Source organism: Hemiscyllium ocellatum, chromosome 32, assembly GCF_020745735.1.
Source record: "Hemiscyllium ocellatum isolate sHemOce1 chromosome 32, sHemOce1.pat.X.cur, whole genome shotgun sequence".
In the NCBI taxonomy this organism is placed as follows: Eukaryota; Metazoa; Chordata; class Chondrichthyes; order Orectolobiformes; family Hemiscylliidae; genus Hemiscyllium; species Hemiscyllium ocellatum.
Genome location: NC_083432.1, coordinates 35,340,762 through 35,365,258, shown reverse-complemented (window position 1 = coordinate 35,365,258; position 24,497 = coordinate 35,340,762). Strand labels below are relative to the sequence as shown.

At 42.4% G+C, this 24,497-nt stretch overlaps 1 protein-coding gene across 2 annotated transcripts in view; it reads left to right on the top strand.

The window, feature by feature from the left end:
- Window positions 1-24,183, top strand: part of ifi35 (interferon-induced protein 35) — a 36,749-nt gene extending 12,566 nt beyond the window's left edge. For both annotated transcript variants that reach the window (XM_060848741.1, XM_060848742.1), the window contains 8 exons: window positions 711-800; window positions 1,867-2,025; window positions 4,647-4,763; window positions 10,004-10,151; window positions 13,086-13,192; window positions 14,800-14,986; window positions 19,275-19,387; window positions 21,885-24,183. In XM_060848741.1, coding sequence (XP_060704724.1) covers window positions 711-800; window positions 1,867-2,025; window positions 4,647-4,763; window positions 10,004-10,151; window positions 13,086-13,192; window positions 14,800-14,986; window positions 19,275-19,387; window positions 21,885-22,085 — 1,122 coding nt within the window. In that variant the 3' untranslated portion in view covers window positions 22,086-24,183. The remainder of the gene's footprint in view (window positions 1-710; window positions 801-1,866; window positions 2,026-4,646; window positions 4,764-10,003; window positions 10,152-13,085; window positions 13,193-14,799; window positions 14,987-19,274; window positions 19,388-21,884) is intronic.
- The last annotated feature ends 314 nt before the right edge of the window (window positions 24,184-24,497 follow it).

Genomic DNA, 24,497 nt, shown 5'->3' with positions numbered 1-24,497 from the left:
TGAAAAAAACATTCAATGATTTCTTATTAATCATGCGTAAACTGAAAAATTTGTTGCAACAATTTAAATGGATTTTATATCTAAATTAAGTGGAATACAACTTTAGATGACATGAAATGCAAATTGCTTTGAACATCAGTCTTAAGATTTTATCCAATTCATCAGCATTAGAAATCCTTTATTGATAACTATATAATGTTACCAGCAGGAAAACAATTCACCCAGCTTTTTTCAATTGCTTAATTTCCTCTGTATACCTTGGTTTAGGATGTTCTACATTATATCCACTTGAGTAGGCAAGGGTATCAGTCTGAGATACCAACCAAAAAGAGAAATCTTCTCAGAATGGAGCACCCCATACTTCATTATTACATAGGGTTAGCAGCCTAAATTCAAGGCCAAGTCTATAATGGGTCTTAGCTGAAAATGTGTTACTGGAAAAGCACAGCAGGTCAGGCAGCATCCAAAGAGCAGGAGAATCGATGTTTCAGGCATGAGCCCTTCTTCAGGAGAGCAGAAGCTCTCCTGCTCTTTGGATGCTGCCTGACCTACTGCGCTTTTCCAGCAACACATTTTCAGCTCTGATCTCCAGCATCTGCAGTCCTCACTTTCTCCTACAATGGGTCTTAAACTTGCAAAATGAAAAATGAAAGCATCACCAGTTAAGCCAAAGTGACAGTTTTGTAAGAGTGGATGATTTTGTTTTGCAGAAATTGGCCGTTAAGTGCCCGAACCTGGAATTAGCGAAGGATGATGCCTCAAAACTGGAAATAATCCAACAGGAAATAGAAAATCGCAAGGTCAGATTAGAGTTTATATCAAAATTCACCTTCTTTGGCTGCATAACTCCTCTGAGTTCGATATGCTACAACATTGTATATGGCTTTGAGAAGATATTACAGTATTTCCAATAAATCGCAAACACTTTCAAGAATTCATTTAATAAAATAGTGTTACAATTGCAGGAATTTAACATGCAGATGGTGGAGGCAATTTGGAAGGTAAATAACATGGTACCCTTAATGCAAGAGGCTTCCAGTGTAACAGTAAGGAATTTTAGCTGCAATGATGGAATGATTTGAATACAGTTGAAGCACTTCCACAACTTTGTTCTCATTTTCCGAGGAAGGATTTACTTTGTTTGGTGGATCTGAAGGAAAGATACTTGATTGATGTCTGGCATGAGAGGGATATGCCATGAGGAATGACAGTACAGTAGGAGCCGGCTATGCTCTGGCATTTAGTAAGTTTAGCAATGATCTTACTGAAATGAAAAATATTCTTAACAGTTGTGATAGCTGGATGCTGAGAGGCTAGAGAATGGTGATGCATCACATAAGCTTGATGCATTTTTAAAATTCATTACCCCAAAATGCTCAGGCATGACTGAGAGGGATAAATCTTTGGACACGAAAAGAGTCAACAAATCAGGGAAAGGGCAGAGACAAAAAAAAATTGGCCAGGTCTTTATCAAATGGCAGGATAGACTTTGAGGTCCATTCCACAATCTCTCTTTTATCTTTAATAAAGTAACCTGATGAATTCTTATCTGTACCATTAAGGAGGAGGGAGGAATTAAAAACGATGCTGTTTGAAATCGATTTTTTAATATTTTTGTTGTGGTGAGTAAACAGCTTGGATTCTGAAAACTGAAGTGAGATCAAACCGGAAAGAACATTGAAGTCTGGAAAAAAAATCTCAGGAAATGACAAAATATGGTCCAGTAACAGATGAATAAATGAGTGACATAACTCTTGATTCCTCTCTCTCTTCCTTCTTTGTTTCCATAAGACATGGAATGATATTTGTAGGAACGCGTTGATTAATGGGGTCTAATTAATAATCTATTGATTTTTGTTCCACTAGGCCTTTCATAATGCTTTGCAGAATGACATAGCTCAGCTGAAGAAAGCAAAACATGAATCAGAATTGATGGCACAGGAATTTAATGCCCGGATTGAAAAACTCCAACAAAGTATGGAGGATGATCAATTAGAACAACACAAGCAGGATTTAAATTTTCAGGTTGGCAGTTTTGTGGTTTGTATTTATCTTTAGCTATTTTATGTACAAAAAGCAAAAGTGAATTTCATTTTTAAACTGTTAAAGCAAATAAACTTGTATAATTCATCTGTGAGTCCTGACATTTGCAAAAGCTGTTTTAATGATCTGGACACTGCCATCTCGGAACTTCAATCACAAGTATTCGAACACTCTCACCAATGGTGAGTTTATGGAGGAAAGCATTTATGTTGGTGAAGCAAAAGGATCTGTTTTCTTAAAATAACCAAAAACTGGGCATTCTGCCTGGTGGCCAACAAAAAACAAACTACACCCAGGCATTTATTAAACACCTCTAGTATAATAAAATCCTGCTAAACTCTTCATGGGAATTTTATTTCTGACAGAATTTGATGCTGAGTCAGATAAGGGTGTGAGCACTGGTTTCGAGAAGGTTGCTCATAGGCAGAGGCTTTAAGGAGGTGAGAGAAAGTTTAGGGTGCAGTTTGGTTATTCCAGAGCTTAATGATCTTGGTCTTGCCACCGAGAGAGGAGTGATTCAAATCATGGATCTTCAAAAGGCCAGAAAGGGAGAAGCACATATATCTCTGAGGTTGTGTGGCTGGGAGAGATTATAGAGATAGGGAGAGGTGGGGCCAGTGAGGTATGCCGTAACAACGATGATGATTTTAAGAGTGACATGTTGTCGAACTAGAAGCCAAATGGGTGTAAAGCAGAAATTGCCAGACAAACTCAGCAGGTCCGGTAGCATCTGTGGAGGAAAAAAATAGAGTTAACATTCAACTGAATCAATGGTTTTTGAAACCATAAAGTAATACCTTTACAGAATTTTACTACCTCAAGTCGTGTGGGACTCTACAGTTTAATAAAAAATAATGCAGCCTGAGGCCATATTGGGGCCTTCTCTTTGAATATTCCTTCCAAAGAAAATGAAAACGACTTGACAATGAACTCTCAAAAACTTGTACTTCTGTTATTTTCTCCTGTTCGCTTATTTGTTGGAGATATTGCATTAATTTTATTTTTGAAAATGGGTTAATACCTCATTAAAATAGAAGGCTGAGAAATATTCCGGCTGTTGTAAAATGTGCTGACTCCCTGCATGTGTTCAAGAGGGAACTGAACCAGCCATAACTGGGCCCAAGATTGGGTCATATGGAGCATATGTAGGTTATTCAATAGCAAATGCATAGTCGAGTGTGAGCTTCCAGATTGTCTGAGAGCATGTTAGAGGAACTTTTTGGTATTTTCCCTCCCTCTTCTTGGCCTTGGTTTTTCTTGGTTTCACTTTGCCCATTCCTGATGATCACATGACAGGAAGTACAGCTGGGTGTGTAGATCTAATAGAAGTGTCTCAAACTATGGGAAGGTTCAGAATGATAAATGAGAATTATATTATCATAATGCTCCATCCATGAAAGTGAAGTAGACTGGATGGATCATGAAAAGGTGAGCTTAACCCTTTATTTCCTTTTAGACCAGAACACCTGATATTTTTCTGCCTGTCATTTTAAATTATAAATATGAGTGTGCATTAAATCCTTGTCCCTAATAGCATCAACAGTACTTTATAAGTTAATATGTTTTCTGCAAGGAAACTAAACTTCTTAAATTAAGCTTTACAGCTGCCAAGCTTACAATTGCAAATTGTTTCTAAGAGTTGTGTTGCTATTTTGGGAATCCACCACTTTAATTGTATCTTCAACCACCAAGGCACAGAGCTCTGGAGTTCCCTCCCTACATCTTTCCACTTCTCTTTGCTACTTGTACACATTCCTTGAAACTGACCTGTTTGATCAAGCTATTGTTGCTTTTTCTTAGTATCTCCTGATGTGGTTCTGAATGATCTTTGGTTTTCTCCTGCTTCTGTATAGCATCTTGAGAGGTTTTATTAAACTGAAGCTATAAGAATAGGTGATTGTTGTAACTCTCTGTATCTTTTATATTAGTCATATTTATAACACAGAAGAAGCTTCGTTTTCAGAAAATACAGAAACTTAACACTGAGAGGAGATTTTCACCAGGTGCAAGTCTTGGGTTGAAAGTGCTTAACCTGAGGGGAAGCATGAGTTTTGAGTGTACTGCTCTTTACTGGACCTTCAAGGTTTAAATTACAAAGAGAAATCTCCCAAATAGAGTTGTAATCTCTGGAATTTAAATGGTTACAGGATGATATGATTGAGGCTTTCAAAACACTCAGAGGAATAGACTGAATAATTTGGTAAAAACTATTTCCATTCATCGAGGAAGAAAGAAGAATGATAGGAATAACACCAGAACAGACCTCTCAGGAGTAAAATTAGCAAACACTTCTTCAAGCATCGTGTGGTACTATTCTATTGGAACTTATTGCAAATGGCAGTTTATGCTAGGTCAATGAGTCAGTTTTCAAAATGAGATTGATGGATTTCTGTTAGCCAAAGTTATCAAAGGACATGGAATACAAGTAGTTACATGCAATGAGTTTGTAGATAATCCATGATCTTATTGGACGTTGGAGCAGGTTCAAGGTGCTGAAACGTTTACTCCTGTTTCTACGATCTATTGTTGCAACCTGTTTTGTATCTCAAAATGAATTAAATTTTAAAGTTTGTCTTTTATTGAGCCTGTGTATTCTTCCACAGAAACAATTGAAAGATGTAGAGATTGTGAATGACAATCTGAGGGAGGACCAAAGAAATATGAAGGATGAGTTAATGAGACTTGAAGAAGAAAGATCAGAGCTGGAGAAACAATTCAAGGTAGGATAATATTCCATTAGGTCTTGTGAGGGAAGTGAAATCACTCACCACAACAGACAAATAGCAAATGGGACAGAACACCAGCGCTTCACCGGTGGCTCACTGATGATGTTACCCAGCATAGTGATGAAACATCTGAGAGTAGATCTATCTGCTCAGCGAGCAAACTTACAACCAGGAAAAACAAAAGTCAGAAGTGATACTAATCTGACATCGCAATCATTTAATGTTTGGAGTCAATTGTATTGCGCTACCTCACTTGTGATAATGACTCAAAACATCTTTATACTGGTGATTGCCCTACAGGACGTCATTTGATGATTAATAGTTGCCAGAGCCTGGATAATGTGATGTACCATTGAGCTTTCTGATTGCTTCCAAGTGGCAATTTCTGGGCCTCTTCCACGCACTCATTTCTGTAAAAGCAAGTTGAAGGTTTTCCAAGTATGCAGGGGAGAACCCTGAAGCTACATGAAAGATAAATGATTTAGATGAGATTATAGAAGGCATGGTTAGTAAGTTTGCAAATGAGTTTGCAAAAAGTTTGCAAAAGAACAAAGAAACTTAGAGGTTCAGGAACATTTTTTTGAAGTTTGCATCACATGTAGACAGGGTGTTTAAGAAGGTGTTTATCATGCTTATCTTCATTGCTCAGACCTTTGAGTACCGGAGTTGGGAAGTCATGTTGAGGTTGGACAGGACATCGGTGAAGCCTCTTCTGGTGTACTGTGAGCAGAACTGCTCTGTTCTGGTCATCCTGTTCTGGGAAGGACATTATTCAGCTGGAGAGGGCTCAGCAAAGAAATATCAGGATGTTGCCAGGAATGGAGGGTTTGATTTATAAGGAGAGGCTGGCTAGGCTGGGACACTTTTCATTGGAGCACAGGAGGCTGAGGGGTGACCTTATCGAGGTTTTTAAATTCATGAGGGCCAGAGAAAGGTGAATAGCAGGTGTCGTTTCCCTAGAGGGTATATTTTTAAGGTGAGAGGAGAAAGATTTAAAAACGACATGAGGGGCAACTTTATTACATAGAGAGTGGTCCGTGTGCAGAATGAGGAAGCGATGGATATGGGTACAGTTACAACATTTAAAAGACATTCAGATAAGTTTGGAGGGTCATGGGCCCAGAGCAGACTGAATGGACTGGTTTATTTTGGGATTATAGTTGGCATGGACTTGTTGGAATAAGGGTCTGTTTCCATGTTGTATGATATTCTGAAAAACAAAAGTCAGAAGTGATTCTAATTTAGGATCACAATCATTTAATGTTTGGAGTCAGTTGTAATGCGCTACCTCACTTGGTTATCTCCAGCTGCTCCAGTTTTCTCCCACATTTCAAAGAAGTGGAGGTTAGGTGGACTGGCCAGGCTAAATTATCCATTGTATTGGGGGGGGGGGGGGAGCTGCAGTTTGCGTGGCCTGACCAGGCTGAATTATCCCTAGTGTCTGGGGGTGTCCAGGTTGGGTGGATTGTCCATGGGGAATGCCAGGTGTTAGGGTAGGGGAGAATGGCTCTGGGTGGGATTGCCCTTCAGAGGGTCAGTGTGGAGTTGATGGGCTGAATGACCTGCTTCCATGCTTTAGGGGTTCAATGAAAAGCTTTAGAAACCTGTCTCTGTTTCAGAAATTTGAAGTGAAAACATTATTAGAAATCAATGCTAAATAGTTCTCTAAAATTTCTTTTCAGTTCTGGGAAACTCACAACCCTCCACGTGCCAAAGGTTGCATCTTCAGAGCATCAGTATACTTGTCCTTTGCAGCAGACAGTCATCTCTGATTTTGTCCTTTCCTGTTCCTTCTTTGATGCTTTCTTTAGTCATCCCTGGATAACTGGATACAGAGCTCCTCAGCATGAGCTTGACACTCCCTTTCTGCTCTCTCCAGTATGTGTGTATTTGCATTTGCATGGTTGGAGAGCTTCTCATTTGTGAAAGGATTACCCCTGTACAGTTGAACAGCATTGGCAGAGGCCTGTGTGTAGGGTCCCTCTATTCTGCATTGAGATTGTGTCGCTGCAAAAGCACAGCAGGTCAGGCAGCATCCGAGGAGCAGGAAACATCAATGTTTCGGGCCGGAGTCCTTCATCAGAAATTCCTGATGAAGGGCTCTGGCCAGAAATGTTCATTTTTCCTGCTCGTTGGATGCTGCCTGACCTGCTGTGCTTTTCCAGCAACACACTCAACTCTGATCTCCAGCATCTGCAGTGCTCACTGTCTCCCCCTACCCTGTGACCGGATACTTGAGAGGAGCCAAAACAATTGGGGTGAAGAAAATAAGAAAGTAAAGGATATTCAGTAAATCTGAGAAATAATCAACAGATATGGCAATGTTTGAGGGAGACAAACAGGGTTAATGTTTCAGGTCAGCGATATCTGAATGCACTTGATAGAATAGACTTTGAAAGTCTGTTTCCCTTAACTGGGAATTTCAAACATGGAGGTCCAGTCCCAAAATAAAGAACCGATGATTTATCATTGAAATGTGAAGGAACATCTTCCCTCAAAGGGTTCTGAATCTTTGGAATTCTCTACTACAGAGGGTTGTTCATGCTCCATCGCTGAAGAAATTTTTAAGACTGAGATGCTTTGGCTGTAGGAGGACCAAACATTGGAGAAATGATGAAGAATTGGTCAGGGGGAAGTGGTTCTGGGTGGGTTCCTCTGCGGAGGGTTGGTGTGGACTTGTTGGGCCGAAGGGCCTGTTTCAACACTGTAGGGGATTAATCTATTCAAATCAACTGGAGCTGGGATGGGGGGAGGGAGGTGAGGATCAGCCAGGATTGTACTGAAGGCAGAGAAAGCTTAGAATTTCTTCTGCTTATTTATGATTTTGTTTTAGTGTCAGTTTGGCAGTGAAATAGGTTGGAAAGAAAGAATTTTCAAAAGGGTGAATCACATAAAACACTTACTAATGCCCCATCCTGTTTGAAAGTACTAAGCATCTTCTATAGCGGGACCACCTTTGTGGGTGAATACTTCTGTCAAAAAGCCTGTGAACATGCCCCAGTCTGGACAGTAATAACTATTTAATATTAGACTGTATGTATGAACAGGAGAAAGTGGGGACTGCAGATGCTGGAGATGAAGGCGAAAAGTGTGGCACTGGAGAAGCACAGCAGGTCAGGCAGCACCTGAGGAGCAGGGTAATGGACATTTTGGGTGTAAGCCCTTCCTCAGGAACATCGATGGGGTGAAGGGGACTGAGAAGGCGATGGATAGATACAGGTGGGGAATGATGGTGATTGGTCAGAAGGGAGCAGCTAGATGGGAAGGAAAATGGACAGGTAGGACAGGTCAAGAGGGTGGTGCCACGTTGGAAGGTTGAATCTGGGATGAGGTGGGGGGAGGGGTGATTTGGAAAGTAGTGGAGTCAATGTTAATGCCATGTGGTTGGAGGATCTCAAGGCAGAAGATGAGGTGTCCTTCCTGCAGGTATCAGGCGGCTAGAATATGGTGGTGGAGGAAGCCCAAGATTTGCATGTCCTTGGGGGAGTGGGAGGGTGAGTAGGAGTGGTCAGCCACAGTGCAGTGGGGTTGTTTGGTGCATTTGTTCCAGAGATATTCCCTGAAGTGATCCGCGAGTTGGCATCCTGTCTCCCCAAAGTAGAGGAGACCACATCGGGAGACACAGTCGATGAAGTGTTTGGATGTGCAGGAAAATCACTGCCGGATTTGGAAGGATCCTTTCGGGTCCTGGACGGAGGTGAAGGGGGAGGTGTGGGTGTAGGTTTTACACCGCTTGCAGTGGCAAGGGAAGGTGCCGGGAGTGGATGGTGGGCTGGTGGGAGGCTTGGACCTAATGAAGGAGTCACGGAGGGAATTGTCTCTGTGGATTGCTGATAGGGATGAGGAGGGAAATATATCTCTGGTGGTGGGGTGTGATTGTAACCCTCCCCCATATTCTTGAGGAAGAGCTTATGCCTTTTGATTCTCTTGCTCCTTGGATGCTGTCTGACCTGCTGTGCTTTTCCAGTGTGACACATTTCCGACTCTGGGGGTGAATGTATCTGCTCCCAGGAGGACCAGTTCCACCATAGAACACACCAGATGGCCTCCTTCTTTAGAGACCGCAATTTCCCTTCCCACATGGTTAAAGATGTCCTCCAACGCATCTCGTCCACATCCCGCATCTCCACCCTCGGACCACACCCCTCCAACCGTAACAAGGACAGAACGCCCCTGGTGCTCACCTTCCACCCTACCAACCTTCGCATAAAACAAATCATCCGCCGATATTTCTGCCACCTCCAAAAGGACCCCTCCACCAGGGATATATTTCCCTCCCCACCCCTTTCCACCTTCCACAAAGACCGTTCCCTCCATGACTACCTGGTCAGGTCCACGCCCCCCTACGACCCATCCTCCCATCCTGGCACTTTCCCCTGCCTCTGCAGGAACTGTAAAACCTGTGCCCATACCTCCTCCCTCACCTCTATCCAAGGCCCTAAAGGAGCCTTCCACATCCATCAAAGTTTTACCTGCCCATCCACTAATATCATTTATTGTATCCATTGCTCCTGATGCGGTCTCCTCTACATTGGGGAGACTGGGTGCCTCCTAGCAGAGTGCTTTAGGAAACATCTCCGAGATACCCTCACCAATCAACCACACCGCCCTGTGGCCCAACATTTCAACTCCCCCTCCCCCTCCCCCTCTGCCGAGGACATGGAGGTCCTGGGCCTCCTTTACCGCCGCTCCCTCACCACAAGACGCCTGGAGAAAGAATGCCTCATCTTCCGCCTCGGAACACTTCAACCCCAGGGCATCAATGTGGATTTCAACAGCTTCCTCATTTCCCCTTCCCCCACCTCATCCCAGTTTCAAACTTCCAGCTCAGCACTGTCACCATGACTTGTCTGGACTGGTCCAACCTGCCTATCTTCTTTTCCACCTATCCACTCCACCCTCTCCTCCCTGACTATCACCTTCCTCTCCTCCCCCTCTCACCCATTGTACTCTATGCTACTCTCTCCCCACCCCACCCTCCTCTAGCTTATCTCTCCATGCTTCCAGCTCACTGCCTTTATTCCTGATGAAGGGCTTTTGCCCGAAACGTCGATTTCGCTGCTCGTTGGTTGCTGCCTGAACTGCTGTGCTCTTCCAGCACCACTAATCCAGAATCTGAATGTATGAACAATCTGCATTCCATATCTTATTGCTAACACATGTTACACAAATGCTGCTAATTTGTCCCCATTGTCAATCATATTAATATGGTGGTTTTCTTGAAATCTCCACAGGTTTCTTACTCCATGCCTGAAAAACAATGGTGCTTTAAAGGCAAAATTGAGAAAGATGGCAATCCAGCAGTAGAATTTGACCTAAAGCCATGCATTCATTACCCAATAAAAGGAGGCTCAGCAGTGATCACATTCGAAGATGAAACAGGTAGAAAGTAATCCAATGACAAAAGGAATCAGTTGTTGTGCATGTCTTCTGGTGTCCAAAGTTAATAATTACTGGCTAAACGTACAGAACGGTTCTGTGTTCTGGTTGCTATAAGACTGAGTTTAGTTGTAACCTTGACAACAACAGAAGTTGCTGGAAAAGCTCAGCAAGTCTGGCTGCAGCTGTGAAGAGAAATCAAAATTAGCGTTTCAGATCTGGTGACCCGTCCTCAGAACTGATGGTAGCAAGGAAAATGTCAGTTTATGTGTAGAAGGTAGAGTGGGGAGGAGCTGGTATGGACTAAATAATAGGGGGGGGATAGAGCCCAAAGAGGCAGAAAGACAGTTGGACAGACAAAGGAGTCAATAAAGATCCAGCTGGAAGAGTGAACAGCTGTTAATGGAGAATGTTAGTGGCTAACAATAGGCAGTATGTGATAACAAGCCCTGGTGTGTGTGGTGGGGTCTAGGGAATGGGGGAGTTCAGCTCCTAAAATTATTGAACTCAATATTGAGTCTGGAGTGCTGCAGGGTTTCCAAGCGGAACATGAGCTGCCTTTGTCTGTCCAACTGCTCTTCCCTCTCTCTATGCTCTATCCCCACCTATCATTTACTTTTTAGCCCCTCCCCCACCCTATCTTCTGCATATAAACCGACATACTCCTCACTACCATCGGTTCTGAGCAAACGTCACCCGACCCGAAACATTAACTTTAATTTCTCTTCACAGATGCTGCTAGCCCTGCTGAGCATTTCCAGTATCTTCTGCTTTTGTTTCTGATTTACAGCATCCGCAGTTCTTTGGGTTTTTATTTAGCTGTAACCTTGGCAGTTGGCAGAGGCTGAATGAAATGGCTAAATTTGATTTAAATTGATTTTGTTGGTGTTAATGATGAGTTGCTGATTATATGTCACTAAAATTATTCTTTCCACAAACTATGAAAGTAATGTACTGTGAGCTAAAGCTGCTATATGAATGCAAGTTATTATTGTACCCATTAAACAGCACGGTTTTTTGTATGTATTTTTGCAATCCAATGTGGGCAGCATGGTGGCTCAATGGTTAGCACTGCTGCCTCACAGCACCAGGGAACTGAGGTTGATTCCCGCCTCGGGTGACTGTCTATGTGGAGTTGGCATATTCTCCCTGTGTCTGTGTGGGTTTCCTCCCATAATCCAAAGATGTGCAGATTAGGTGAATTAGCCATAGTGTTCAGGGACATGTAGGTTAAATGCATTGGTCAGGGGTAAATGTAGAGTAATGGGTTTGGATGAAGTAATCTTTGGAGGGTTGGTGTAGATTTGTTTGGCCGAAGGGCCGGTTTCTACACTATAGGCATTTTATGATTTGAAATGGTTAAGTTCATTTTTAGTCTCATACCCTCTGGTGCAGAGATAGAGGCTCTCTCAGTTAGGGTGGTCAAGGCTTGGCAAGAACTGGGCCTCATTGTAATAACATGGATATGCTGCCAACCACCTGGGAGCCAGTTCATAAGGAATTCAGGTTCAGCCCCACATCACATTATGGACTAAGGCAGATGGAGGGAGTCAAACATGGGCTGGCAACTGTGTTGTACAATGGTACAGGTCTCAAAAAGACACTATCAGCTATGCTGAGTTGGCAACATGACATGTGATGCTGTAATATAGGAGGTCTCCTCTTACTCCTTATTTATTCAGCCAGCAGTCTGGAAACTGGTCACCTTGTTAGTCAGTAAGTTAACAATAGCGGGGTTGGTTAGCTTGATGGCTGGTTTGCAATGCAGAGTAATTGTGTGAGTTCAGTTCCTGCAACAGCTGAGGTTACTGAGAAGAACTCTTGTTCATATCCTCTCACCTTCAGGTTAAACCATCCACCAGTCATCTCTCTCTCACAGAGCGGCTGTACGGTCTGATAAGACTATGGCAACTTTGCATACAATCAGCAATTTAACCTTTGCTATCATAGTAACATATATACTCTCATATAAATACCAAGTAATATATTAATTATCTAAATAAGCATACAAACAAGACATACATGAATAGAACGGGTTTAGAGGGATATGGACCATGTGCTGGCAAATGGGATTAGATTGATTTAGGATACCTGGTTGGTGTGGATAAGTTGGACAGAAGGGTCTGTTTCTGTGCTGTAAAACTTTATGACTTTAAGACAATATATCTAAGTTTGAGTAGTGTGCATTGTGCTTTGTTATATCTGATTCTATACAAACCTGATTCTCTGTGATATATAACACAAGGGGTAACATGTCAAAAACCACAAGAAACCCATGATGCTGGCAGAAAGTGAATACATGATGGTGTGCTGGGAACACAGGAGGAGGACAGAAATGTTGCGACTGGCAGCCACTGCCTCGAGGTCACTGAGTTGAGAGGCAGAGTCAGTTCTAGTCCCTCTTTAAATCATTTGATATTTAGGCTCCTTGTTTGCTTTTATAAAGGATCTATTACTCACTCCAAGCAGGTGCCTTAGGTGCTCGAGAAGGTATCTGTGTATACAGCGGTGGTTGGGTACGGTTCTCCCAGAAACTGACCTATATTTACGCCACAAAAGAAGCTCACTGCAGCTCAGTTTCTGCCCTTTAAGATCTCCGAACTTCAGCAGCCTGTCAGTACATTGAATACTGCATCACTCATAATTTAGTGAGGTGCCAGTACAAAGCATCATGGAATGATCATATTATGCCTTTACAGATCATGTGCAAAGTATCTCAACAATTTCTCTCCAAGTAATGTCTGTAGCGAGAACCCAACTAAAGTTAACATGTTTTTTAAACTGCTGGTCCTAAGTTTATGAATCATTAAGGCTCAGTGAACACAAAATATCTGTGTTTTTTATTGTATTTCTGGAATTATCTCGAAATATTATTGGAAATGTTAAGCTGGCTAACACTTGTATCTTAAGAACTTTTGATCTTTTTTACTTTTGCAGTCGCTAATAATATACTGGAAATGGAAGAGCATGTGATTGAATTAGGAGACTGTCAAATTAAGATAAAGGCTCAACCTTTGAAGCTGCCGATGTTAAAAGAGATCGAAGTAAGTCTCAGTTGTGACTGGGTTCTGTATGGTAAATTCATCACCTGCAGTTACCATTGATTGGTCACTAGATGGCAGAGTGTCAAACTTTCTGCAAAAGAGCTTTCTGCTTCCGGAAACCAGTCAACATTTCGGGTGTAACCCTTATTCAGGACCAGAAGATGAAACGTTAGCTTCTCTACCTCCTGATGTTGACTGGCTTGACGTGTTCTTCCAGCCTCCTGCTTGTCGACCTTGGATTCTAGCATCTGCAGTTTTTTTTGTCTCTGACTCAGGAAATCAGTGGCAGAATAATCTCATTTGCTGTACAAAGTTAAAAATCACACAACACCAGGTTATAGTCCAACAGGTTTAATTGGAAGCACTAGCTTTCAGAGCGCTGCTCCTTCATCAGGTGGTTGTGGAGTACACAATTGAAGGAGTGGCGCTCCAAAAGCTAGTGCTTCCAATTAACCTGTTGGATTATAACCTGGTGTTGTGTGATTTTTAACTTTGTACACCCCAGTCCAACACCGGCATCTCCAACTCATTTGCTGTGAATGTGACTTCTGCTTTCTGGTTTAAAATGGGCACTAGTGTCTCATGACAGGGCACGTGTAACCATTCATATAACCGCATCACTCCATGTGTACCATGGAGTTGTCTGTGACTGTGTGACCATGGTGTGTTATTGCTCTTTAAACTTTTGACACAATGTAGCCCGAATTTCTTGTCCATTGCTTTTGTCATGCTCAGGTTAATGAGATTGTTCTTACTGAATTCCACCTATGATGTAATAATTATAGCCATCACTGCTGTTGCCCGGTCCTGCCCCTTCCATTGTTCTCTTAAGGCCTGGCCTTAATTTCCTTTTTCTTCCTTAGCTAAATGTTATCTCTGGGAGGCAAGGACCGCAAATAAAGGGTCAGCTTCCATAAGGACATTGATCACCAATCCTGTTGAGCCCCTCTGTTGCTCCTGTGCTGTTTGGACCATTTCCCTTGCTACCTCAATACTTAGAGTCATAGTGTCCTACAGCATAGAAACAGACCTTTCGGTCAAACCTATCCATTTCAAACATAACACCAAAATAAATTACTCCCACCTGCCTGCTACTGGCCCACCAAACCTTTCCTATTAATGTACTTATCTACGTGTATTTTAAACATTGTAACTATGCCTGCATCCACCACTTCCTCAGGAAGTTAATACCACATGCGAATCACCCTCTGTGTAAAACATTTGCTTCTCATGTCTTTTTTCAATCTCTCTCCTCTCACCTTAAAAATATGCCCTCTAGTCTTTAAAACACGTACCATTATATCTGTCTATAGCCCTCATAATTTTATAAACCTCTATAAGGTCACCTCCCAATTTCCTACGCTCCAGTGAAAAGAATTCCCACACTATCCAGCCTTTCTTCATAACGCAAACCTAGCAACATCTGAACCCTCTCTCACTTAATAGTATCCTTCCCAATGAAGATACTCTTATAATATTTGTGGAAGTGGGTCAAAAGGCAGCTCTGTCTGATGTTGTGTGACAGGTCTCACTGGGTGAGTTTTACATGGTCAGTGACGTAATCTGCAGAGTAAGAGGGCTGACGTGCTGATTTTTTTTTCCCACAGATTCAGACACAAGTGTGTAAAAATCGAATCCTGGTTTCCAATATCCCAAAGCTTCCTTCAACCGACCAGCTGCTGGACAAGTTGGAGCTGTACTTCAGCAAACAACGGAATGGTGGAGGAGAAGTGGAAAATGTTGTGCTGTTGGAAGATTCTGGGAATGTCATAGTAACGTTTGTTGCTGAAGGAAGTAAGATACCCCTGAAAATATCTTGGAAAAACGTGAATTGAACTGAATTAATAACCTCCTGTTCGGCACATGGAAATGCATCAAAGTTACATGGAGAGATCATTTTGCTGAAAAGTTTGGTGTCAGTATTTGGAGGAAGTGAGGACTGCAGATGCTGGAGATCAGGGTCAAAAGGTGTGTTGCTGGAAAAGCACAGCCGGTCAGGCAGCATCCGAGGAGCAGGAGAGTTCCTGCTTATGCACCAAATGTCGTCTGCCCTGCTCCTCGGGTCTCCTGACCGGCTGTGCTTTTCCAGCACCATACTTTTGGACTGCTATCGGTATTTACCCCCCAGAACAAAAATTACATCCATCCATTCTATTCCCATATCCCTTTATTTCCTTTCTCCATCTACTTTTCTAGTCTGTTCACTGAAGTTGAAACAATTTCTGCTTTAACACTTCAGCCAATTCTGGAGAGGCCAAGCTGAATGGTGTTATTGCTGGATTGTTAATCCAGGGACTCAGGGAATGTTCTGGGGACCTAGACTTGAATCCCATCGTGGTAGGTGGAGGAATTTTAATTCACTAACAATGTAGAATTTACCATCTTAATTATGGCCATGACATTATTTTGTAGAGTTGTTGGAGAAACCCATTTGTTTCATTAATGTCCTTTAGGGAAGGAAGCTGACTCCAGACCCATAGCCATGTGGTTGACTCTTAACTGCTCTCTGGGCATAGAGATAGGTGATAAATGATGGCCCAGCCACTGATATCTATAACCTACAAGTGAATAAAAACAAATTAAATAAAACCAAAGGACTGCAGATGTTCGAGATTTGAAACAGAAACAGAAATTGCTGGAGAAACCTAATAAGTCTGGCAGCATCCAAGGAGAGAAAGCAGAGTCATTGCTTTGAGTCTTTTTTTTAAAATCAGAACCTGATGAAGAGTTGCCAGAATTGAAATGTGGACTTTATTTTCTCTCCGCTGATGCTGCCAGACCTGCTGAGTTTCTCCAGCAATTTCTGTTTTTATTTAGTTTTAAAAAAACAAGCCTTTGGAAGTGACATTTCACAATCTGGAAGTTCTCTTACATTTAATCTTGTCCCTGTGGCCACTCATCCCAGAACCACATCAACTACTCGGAACTTTCTGCTCCTTTCTACCTGATCCCATCTTTCCATCATTTTGCGGTCAGTGTTGCTAAACTAGGAAGAAGTCTCAGTGTATTTTGTCCTGGTAGATAGCATCCTAATGAACCTATTGTACCCACTCTAAAGCCTTGACATCTTTTTCACGGTGTGGATCCAATACCACTCACCATAATCTAACTGAAGACTTTAGTGAGGCTCAGTTTATATATTAGGAGAAAGTGAGGACAGCAGATGCTGGACAGTCAGAGTCATAAAGTGTGCTGCAGGTCAGGCAGCATCTGAGGAGCGGATGAGTTGATGTTTCAGGCATAAGCCCTTCATCAGGAATTCCTGTTTAAGGGTTTACATCCGAAATGTCAACTCTCCTGCTGCCTGACCTGCTGTTCTTTTCCAGCACCACATGTTTTGACTCGGTTTATATATTATTAACCCCGGCGATCATTTATTTGATCTTTTCTATGTACAGCCTCTTTGTGTATTTCTCACAATGAAGGTGGTGTATAAAAGCAAGGTGCTGTTGACTATCTGGAGTTTTCCCAAGGTTTACTTTGTCAAAATAGACAATGGTTGGAAAAATGGGCAGGTAACAGCTTAGATTTGATCTTGGATCTGAGTCTAAGTTAACAGATCTCAGCCCGGGTTGGTGACAGACATTTGAGATCACTGTCTCTGGGCTAAGCAGGAGAGAGTGAACCAGGGGTTCTACTCCTGATTGGTGCCCGTTTCCTGTGCATATAGATCAGAAACGCTAAAACCTTTTAGAGTCACCGACATGAAATCTGACAACTCTAAGGTACACCAAAATATCAAGTGAAATGGGGTGTGAAGTGAGGAACCAGCCCACGTCCCTCACTTTGTCACAGGCCACCATGACTCAAAATGACCACTTCAGATCTGAAATACATTGATGTTATGAACTGGATATCTGGTAGTGGGTGGTAAGGAGTTACAGGGTACCCCATTTGTAGATTTTTTGTTTTAGGAGAGCAATGAGTTTCACTGTGACAATCCTATGATGGAATGTCACAGTTGAGAAAACCACAGATTGCACTCAGTCATGAAGAATTGTCCTGTGAATGAGATTTTCAATATTTTAACAACGTAAGGCATGTATGGTTTCAAACAGTGAGAGTAGGTTTAAATAATTATTTTCTAAAAATCTTGGGTGAAGGGTTTGACCTACAGGGAGATGCTGAATAGGCTGGGGCTGTTTTCCCTGGAGCGTCGAAGGCTGAGGGGTGACCTTATAGAGGTTTATAAAATCGTGTGGGGCAAGGATAGGATAAATAGACAAAGTCTTTTCCCTGGGGTTGGGGAGTCCAGAACTAAAGGGCATAGGTTTAGGGTGAGAGGGGAAAGAAAAAAAAAGTGACCGAAAGAGTAATTTTTCACACAGAGGGTGGTACGTGCATGGAATGAGCTGCCAGAGGAAGTGGTGGAGGCTGGTACAACTACACCATTTAAAAGGTGCCTGGATGGCTACATGAATAGGAGAAAGTGAGGACTGCAGATGCTGGAGATCAGAGCTGAAAATGTGTTGATGGAAAAGCGCAGCAGGTCAGGCAGCATCCAAAGAGCAGGAGAATCGATGTTTCGGGCATAATTCCTGAAGAAGGCCCGAAACGTTGATTCTCCTGCTCTTTGGATGCTGCCTGACCTGCTGCGCTTTTCCACCAACACATTTTCAGCTCTGGCTACATGAATAGGAAGGGTTTAGAGGGATATGGGCCAAGTGCTAGCAAATGGGTCTAGATTTATTTAGGATATCTGGTTGGCATGGACAAGTTGGACTGAAGGGTCTGTTTCCATGCTGTACATCTCTATGACTCTATGACTGTAATTGCTGCATTGACTGGGGTTTAAGTCTGTAATTCTCCTGGCTGTGACATTCAGCTACTCATCGCCTTAACCAACTGCAGGTTGGGGTTTGATGTTATATAATATTTAACTATATCCCAGAGTCTTCTGTCCCCGAACCTCAGCAAATGTGATGGATTTAAAGGCTGCTTGTGCACATGGTTCTGACAGAAAAACCCAATGAGAAAAAGTAAAGAAAATAGTCATTGGGCAGTGCAGAACTTGACAAAGGGGATAATCTGCCAAAGGTTTATCATTCTGCCCTCACCAGGACAGATACAAAAATGGTACATTTGAAAGGGAGCAATGATATATGGTGTGCGAAAAGGGTGCTGACCGATTGGCAGGTTGGCTCTGATTGGTCGAGCTGTTGCCAAGTCGAATACCCGAGGTGCAGGCCCAAGTGACGTGCTGTGTATAATTGGCAAAATGGAGAGGTGCATCAATCTGCCCATGGTTGCAAATATTCCGTCAAGTGCTAGATGTGATTCTGGATTGGACAACATTTGCTGAACAATTCTAAGTGTTCCACGAATTGCAATAACAACCATTTTAAGATTATCAGTCAGACTTGGAATGTTAGGTACTAATGTCAGACACATTCATTCCCAGGGACCTGTCCTCTGCAGGCAAAAGGAACATGTCCAACCATTTTATCCTTTTTAATTAAACAAGAACTTGGGTAACAACAGTTCCTTGATGCATTCTCCATTCAACTAATTAGAATCAAAACTGCCAGCCAATCAGCACCCTTGTCTTATGAGTTGTAAATCGTTGTTCCCTTGAAAATTTGGCATTCTTGGGTCTGTCCTGGTGACTGCAAGATGAAAAGCTTCAACAGTGTATCCTTTTATTCCAGATTTTTTAAAAAAACTATGCTTCATGACCAAAGTAATGGAGTTCCTGGCCTCAATCTGACCACTGATCACATTGACAAGGTGGAACAGCCCTGAGGAGCTGAATAACCTCTCTCTTTGTTCCTTTGTTCCACTAGGAAAGCCAACCTCAAGTATCCTGGCCACAAGAAAACATTACGTGGTTTTGTCCAAACCTCCCCTTCCTGACTTTGTCATTTCTTAGGCACTGCAAAGTTTGTGACATTGTGCGCACACCTAGGAACAAGTCACTCTGTTCCACTTCGATGTCTGTTGGGTTTTGCAAATGGGATCACATGAAGGAAGGAACTTGTGAAGGATTTTAGGAACTCTTGCAAGTGACCGCAATGATATGAACAGGAATTCATGAGAAACTTGAGTACACATCTGTATTTACCTTTCTTTGTATTTCTTTCAGTTGCCGAGAACTTGACAAAGAAAGAATTTCACCAAGTAGACCTTCGAGGAATTGGCAAAATACCCCCACTGAGAATTTCCCCGTTTATCAATGGTGAAATTGTAAACAGAACAGTACGCAGAATCTTTTTCTCCTGTTATGTATCTTTCATTTATTTTATAGGAATGTTTATATTTATCCGGTGAAATCACCACAGGGACGAACACAGTTACAATTCAGACACAGTAGAGTTGATTGATGGAGGGATGGATGGAGTTTAGTGCCAGATTTTTCCTGTATTCCAAGAATTTGGAATTTCAGAACACAAGAGTAACAGTCCCAGCACAGAGACCCGGGAGAATAGGAACATCAGTCCCAACACAGTGATCCAGCTACAGGGAGTAACAGTCCCAGCAGTGATCTGGGAACACAGGAGTAACAGTTCCAGCACAGTGAGCCGGGAACACGGGAGTCACAATCCCAGCACATTGGTCCGGGAGCACAGGAGTAACAGTCCCAGCACAGTGAGCTTGGAGCATGGGAGTAACAGTCCCAGCACAGTGATTCAGGAGCACAGGAGTAACAGTCCCAGCACAGTGAGCTTGGAGCATGGGAGTAACAGTCCCAGCACAGTGATTCAGGAGCACAGGAGTAACAGTCCCAGCACAGTGAGCTTGGAGCACGGGAGTAACAGTCCCAGCACAGTGATTCAGGAGCACAGGAGTAACAGTCCCAGCACAGTGAGCTTGGAGCACGGGAGTAACAGTCCCAGCACAGTGATTCAGGAGCACAGGAGTAACAGTCCCAGCACAGTGATTCAGGAGCACAGGAGTAACAGTCCCAGCCCAGTGATCCAGAAGTACAGGAGTAACAGTACCAGCACAGTGATTCAGGAGCACAGGAGTAACAGTCCCAGCCCAGTGATCCAGAAGTACAGGAGTAACAGTACCAGCACAGTGTTCCAAGAACACGGAGTAAAGTCTCAGCACGGTGATCCGGGAACACGGGAGTAACAGTCCCAGCACAGTGATTCGGGAACATGGGAGTAAAGTCTTAGCACGGTGATCCGGAAACATGGCAGTAACAGTCCCAGTCCAGTATCCCAGCACAATGATCTGGGAATAAGGAAGTAACAGTCCCAGCACAGTGAGCCAGGAACACGGGAGTAACAGTCCCAGCACAGTGATCCGGGAGTACGGGAGTAACAGTCCCAGCACAGTGATCCTGGAATATGGAATAACAGACACAGCACCCAGTGATCCAGGAACACTGGAGTAACAATCACAGCACAGTGATCCAAGAACACGGGAGTAACAGTCCCAGCACAGTGAGCTGGAAGCACAGGAGTAACAGTCCCAGCACAGTGATCCAGGAGCACGGGAGTAACAGTCCCAGTACAGAGATCAGGGAGCAGGGGAGCAACAGTCCCAGCACAGTGATCCAGGAACACGGGAGTAACATTCCCAGCATAGTGAGCTGGGAGCAAGGGAGTAACAGTCCCAGCACAGTGATCCAGGCGCACGGGAGTAACAGTCCCAGTACAGAGATCAGGGAACAGGGGAGTAACAGTCACAGCACAATGATCCGGGAATAGGGAAGTATCAGTCCCAGCACAGTGATCCACGAACACGGGAGTAACATTCCCAGCACAGTGATCCGGGAACATAAGAGTCACAGTCCCAGCACAGTGATCCAGGAAAACGGGAGTAACAGTCCCAGCGCAGTGATCCGGGAACACGGGAGTAACAGTCCCAGCGCAGTGATCCAGAAACACGGGATTAACTGTCCCAGCACAGTGATGCAGGAACAGGGAATAACTGTTCCAGTCCTGTGTTCCGAGAGCATGGGAATAACAGTCCAACCCAGTGTTCTGGAAGAATGGGAATAACAGTCCCAACCCAGTATTCTGGAAGCATAGTAATAATACTCCCAGCACAGTGATCCAGTAATATAGGAGTAATATTTACAATACATTGTTCAGGTTCATTCCTCAAGTTAATCTTCACTGTCCTGGTTCACTGGACCCTCCTCTACTTTGATGGTTTTTCCCAACTCACTTTCTTCTTTTGGTGAATGAAGATAACTCAGTGTTGTGTATGTGTTCTGTTGTTATTCCTCTCATTGTCTCCTCTTCAATCTGTACATTTCTTTCTCTCCCATTGCCCATCCAAGCATTGCACAAATCATCCTGTAATCACACCTTCCTTTTCCCCTCTTGTCACTTTGTTCCCTTTTTAACTACACGATTCATCTTTAATATACGTGTAGGGATTGTAATGAGCTCAGCCACATGGACTTGCTAGAATATGAGTTCCTTGATTGGGGTTGTTAATCTGTTCCATTCAGGGAGCCCTGGCTGACAGATATAAACAGGAGTGTCAAACATCCTGTTCACTCTGAGAGCTGGCTCTGTGGGAGCAAGATCAGTGTCAAGGACTCTCCACGTACAGATAAAGGGTGACTTGGTGATGGGATACCGGCCTCTGTGGAGTTATTTAATCTGCTAATCTTCCTTTCTGACAGATGTCACCTGATTTGCTAAATACTTCTAGCTTGCTCTGTCTGGATTTTTAACATTGGAAGTATTTCAGTTTTGTTAAAATATCCTGCTGCTCTCTGTTTTACCCTCAGATACAGGAGGTCGTTTCTAAAAGGAGTGTCCTCTTTACTGGAATTGAGGATATAATGGATGAAGAAATCTTACAGGATAATTTGGAAATACACTTCCAGAAACCCAGTAATGGAGGCGGTGAGGTGGATGCATTTGCATACGTTCCCAAGGGAAAAAGTGCAATTGCCTGCTTTGAGACAGATAGTGAAAAAGAGAATTAAGATTTGCTACTTTCTGAGCATGATTAATTGCTCTACCCATTAACTATCTAGACAATGTGGTAACCAAACCGAACTATGCTTTTTAGTTGGCTTCCAGTAAAACCTTAGTAAAGGTAGTTTGAAATTAAAACAGGTGAGATATTTAGTCTTCCCTTCATCAGTGGTACTCACAGATCCAAGACTGAGGGATCTCCCTTCACCTTCCCATTACTGCCGCAGTCAGTTGCCAGGGCGAATTCTCTGATATTAGATTGTAACCAGTGCTGCTAGGAACCCCAGTCAGGAGGAGCACGAGAGCTACCGTGGTAATTATCATTCTGCGTGACACTCTTATCCCATGTTTGGTGTAACACTCCTGGGCCATGGAACTGCGTGGAATGACGATCAGACCCCACCATTTTGTAGCACTTTACACCCTCCTGCTCTGTAGTAACTGACAAAAAAGCAGCGACTACAAACTGGAACACACTGGCCCACTGTGGATCTCAGGACATCACCCTCCCTCTGATGACCGCGAAATGCCATTAGGTTATATCCATTTATACACATAGAGTAAATGACAATAAACATTAAGAGTCAAGATCATGGTTTAATTAAAGAGATGGACTATTGGATACAAGTAATTCTGTTGAACCCATGTTAATTTTGATTACAATTGCTATCAGAGCCTCGGACACTCAGGACCGTTGTTTTCCTTCGATAACATCCTGTGTTTGTGGTCGTCACCACATCAGCTGCACAGAAACATAGAAAATATTTCTGTTTCAAATTTCTGTTTCAAAGCTGCATGAGCAGACTCTGTCTCAGTGCCCCAGGCTGCAGTAGCTGAGTTATTAATGGGCCTGGAACAATCCAGATATTGAAAAGTAGCACTTCCTCGTGTGGAATTTGTACATGCTCCACTTTTCAAAATCTGGGTTGCATCTTTGATGTTCTGCCAAGGGTGGCATCTGTTAAAAAAAATTAAGTAATTTTGAAAATGCTATCTCTGACATCGTTTAGATCATAACAGGAACCTCTGAAAACATTCGGTGGGGGGGGGTCAGATGGTGTCTGTGGGAAAAGAAAGAGAAGTAACGTTTCTCATCTGTCACCTTTCAGCAGTACTGGTAAAAGTCAGAAAAGCAATCATTTTAAATAAGTCAAATGGGGGAGGGTGGAAAAAGACCAAGATAGGCAACATTACTGCTTTCTTTGACTCTTCCCCAGTGATTCTTTTATCATTTTTAGTACCTTCTGTAATACGTATGATTTGACGTGCAGACATGCAGCTGTAGAGGGAGCACAAATCAATCCAGATCTATCCTGGAATGCACGGCTAATCTAAATCCCATTACAGGAATCAAACTAGATTTTAAAAAAGGGCCTTATCATCCACTGATGCAGACAAATTGTGTAAAGAGTAATAGTACAATATATGTTATTTGAGTTTGATCAATCTTGCCTTCAATTAGTGACAATATTTGCTTCTAAATGGTATCTTAATTTGTCTAAAGATAGGATTCTTAAAATTCATTTTGTGACCTTTTCCAATTTGTCTCGGAATGATGCACTATTCTGTATTTAATATGTATCTTGTTTATATTCTCTAGAGATAGAAATACTGATACAAACATAAATAGGACACTGGATGTGTCTTCCTTCTGATACTTAAGGGGCCTTTCAAAGAAAATCATTTCTGGATTTAAGTTGACTATTTTCTAAATAATTTTGGCCTGTATTTGGCTAAATTTGGCTCAATAAATTCGGCTCCATCTATTCAATCTAACTGCTGTATCATCCATTGTCTGAAAAAACTCACAGAATGTCCTTTTTTAATGCTTTTCCATCGTGTTTGTACAAAAGACATTTCTGTTTGCATATGGTCTTTGAGTCATTAGGTTTTTATTTGATGTCAAGCAGTCAAACGTCAAGCAGAATATTTTGTGTAGCAATAAAACTTTGATAAATGATTCAACTCTTGAGACGCAATGACATTCAATCACATTATCACCCATAAGTTTCTCAGTCAGTTACACCTGAAGAAATTTCTCATGTCACACTTGCACAATTCCTTGTAGTTGTAAAAGGAATCCATAGCTGGCACATGGAATGTTTATTAAAGGGTTAATTTATTTATGAAAAGGATGGAATTGTCTCTTCGTTTATTGGAATTATTATTTCACAATCCATTCAATCTAAATTTAAATTCCAACAACAGCTTTTCATGCCATCAAAAACATTCCCACATTATAATACTTTGATGTAGCATCTTTCATATCTACCAGTTCTGAATGAATAAGTTTAACTTATTTTTAATTTTTTGCTGCTTGTAAGAGTTTCTTTGCATTTCTTATATTACCTTTGGAGAAAAGAAAACTCAATTTTATAAAGTGAGGAAGGTGGAAGTGCTGTTTGATTGAATATAAAGAC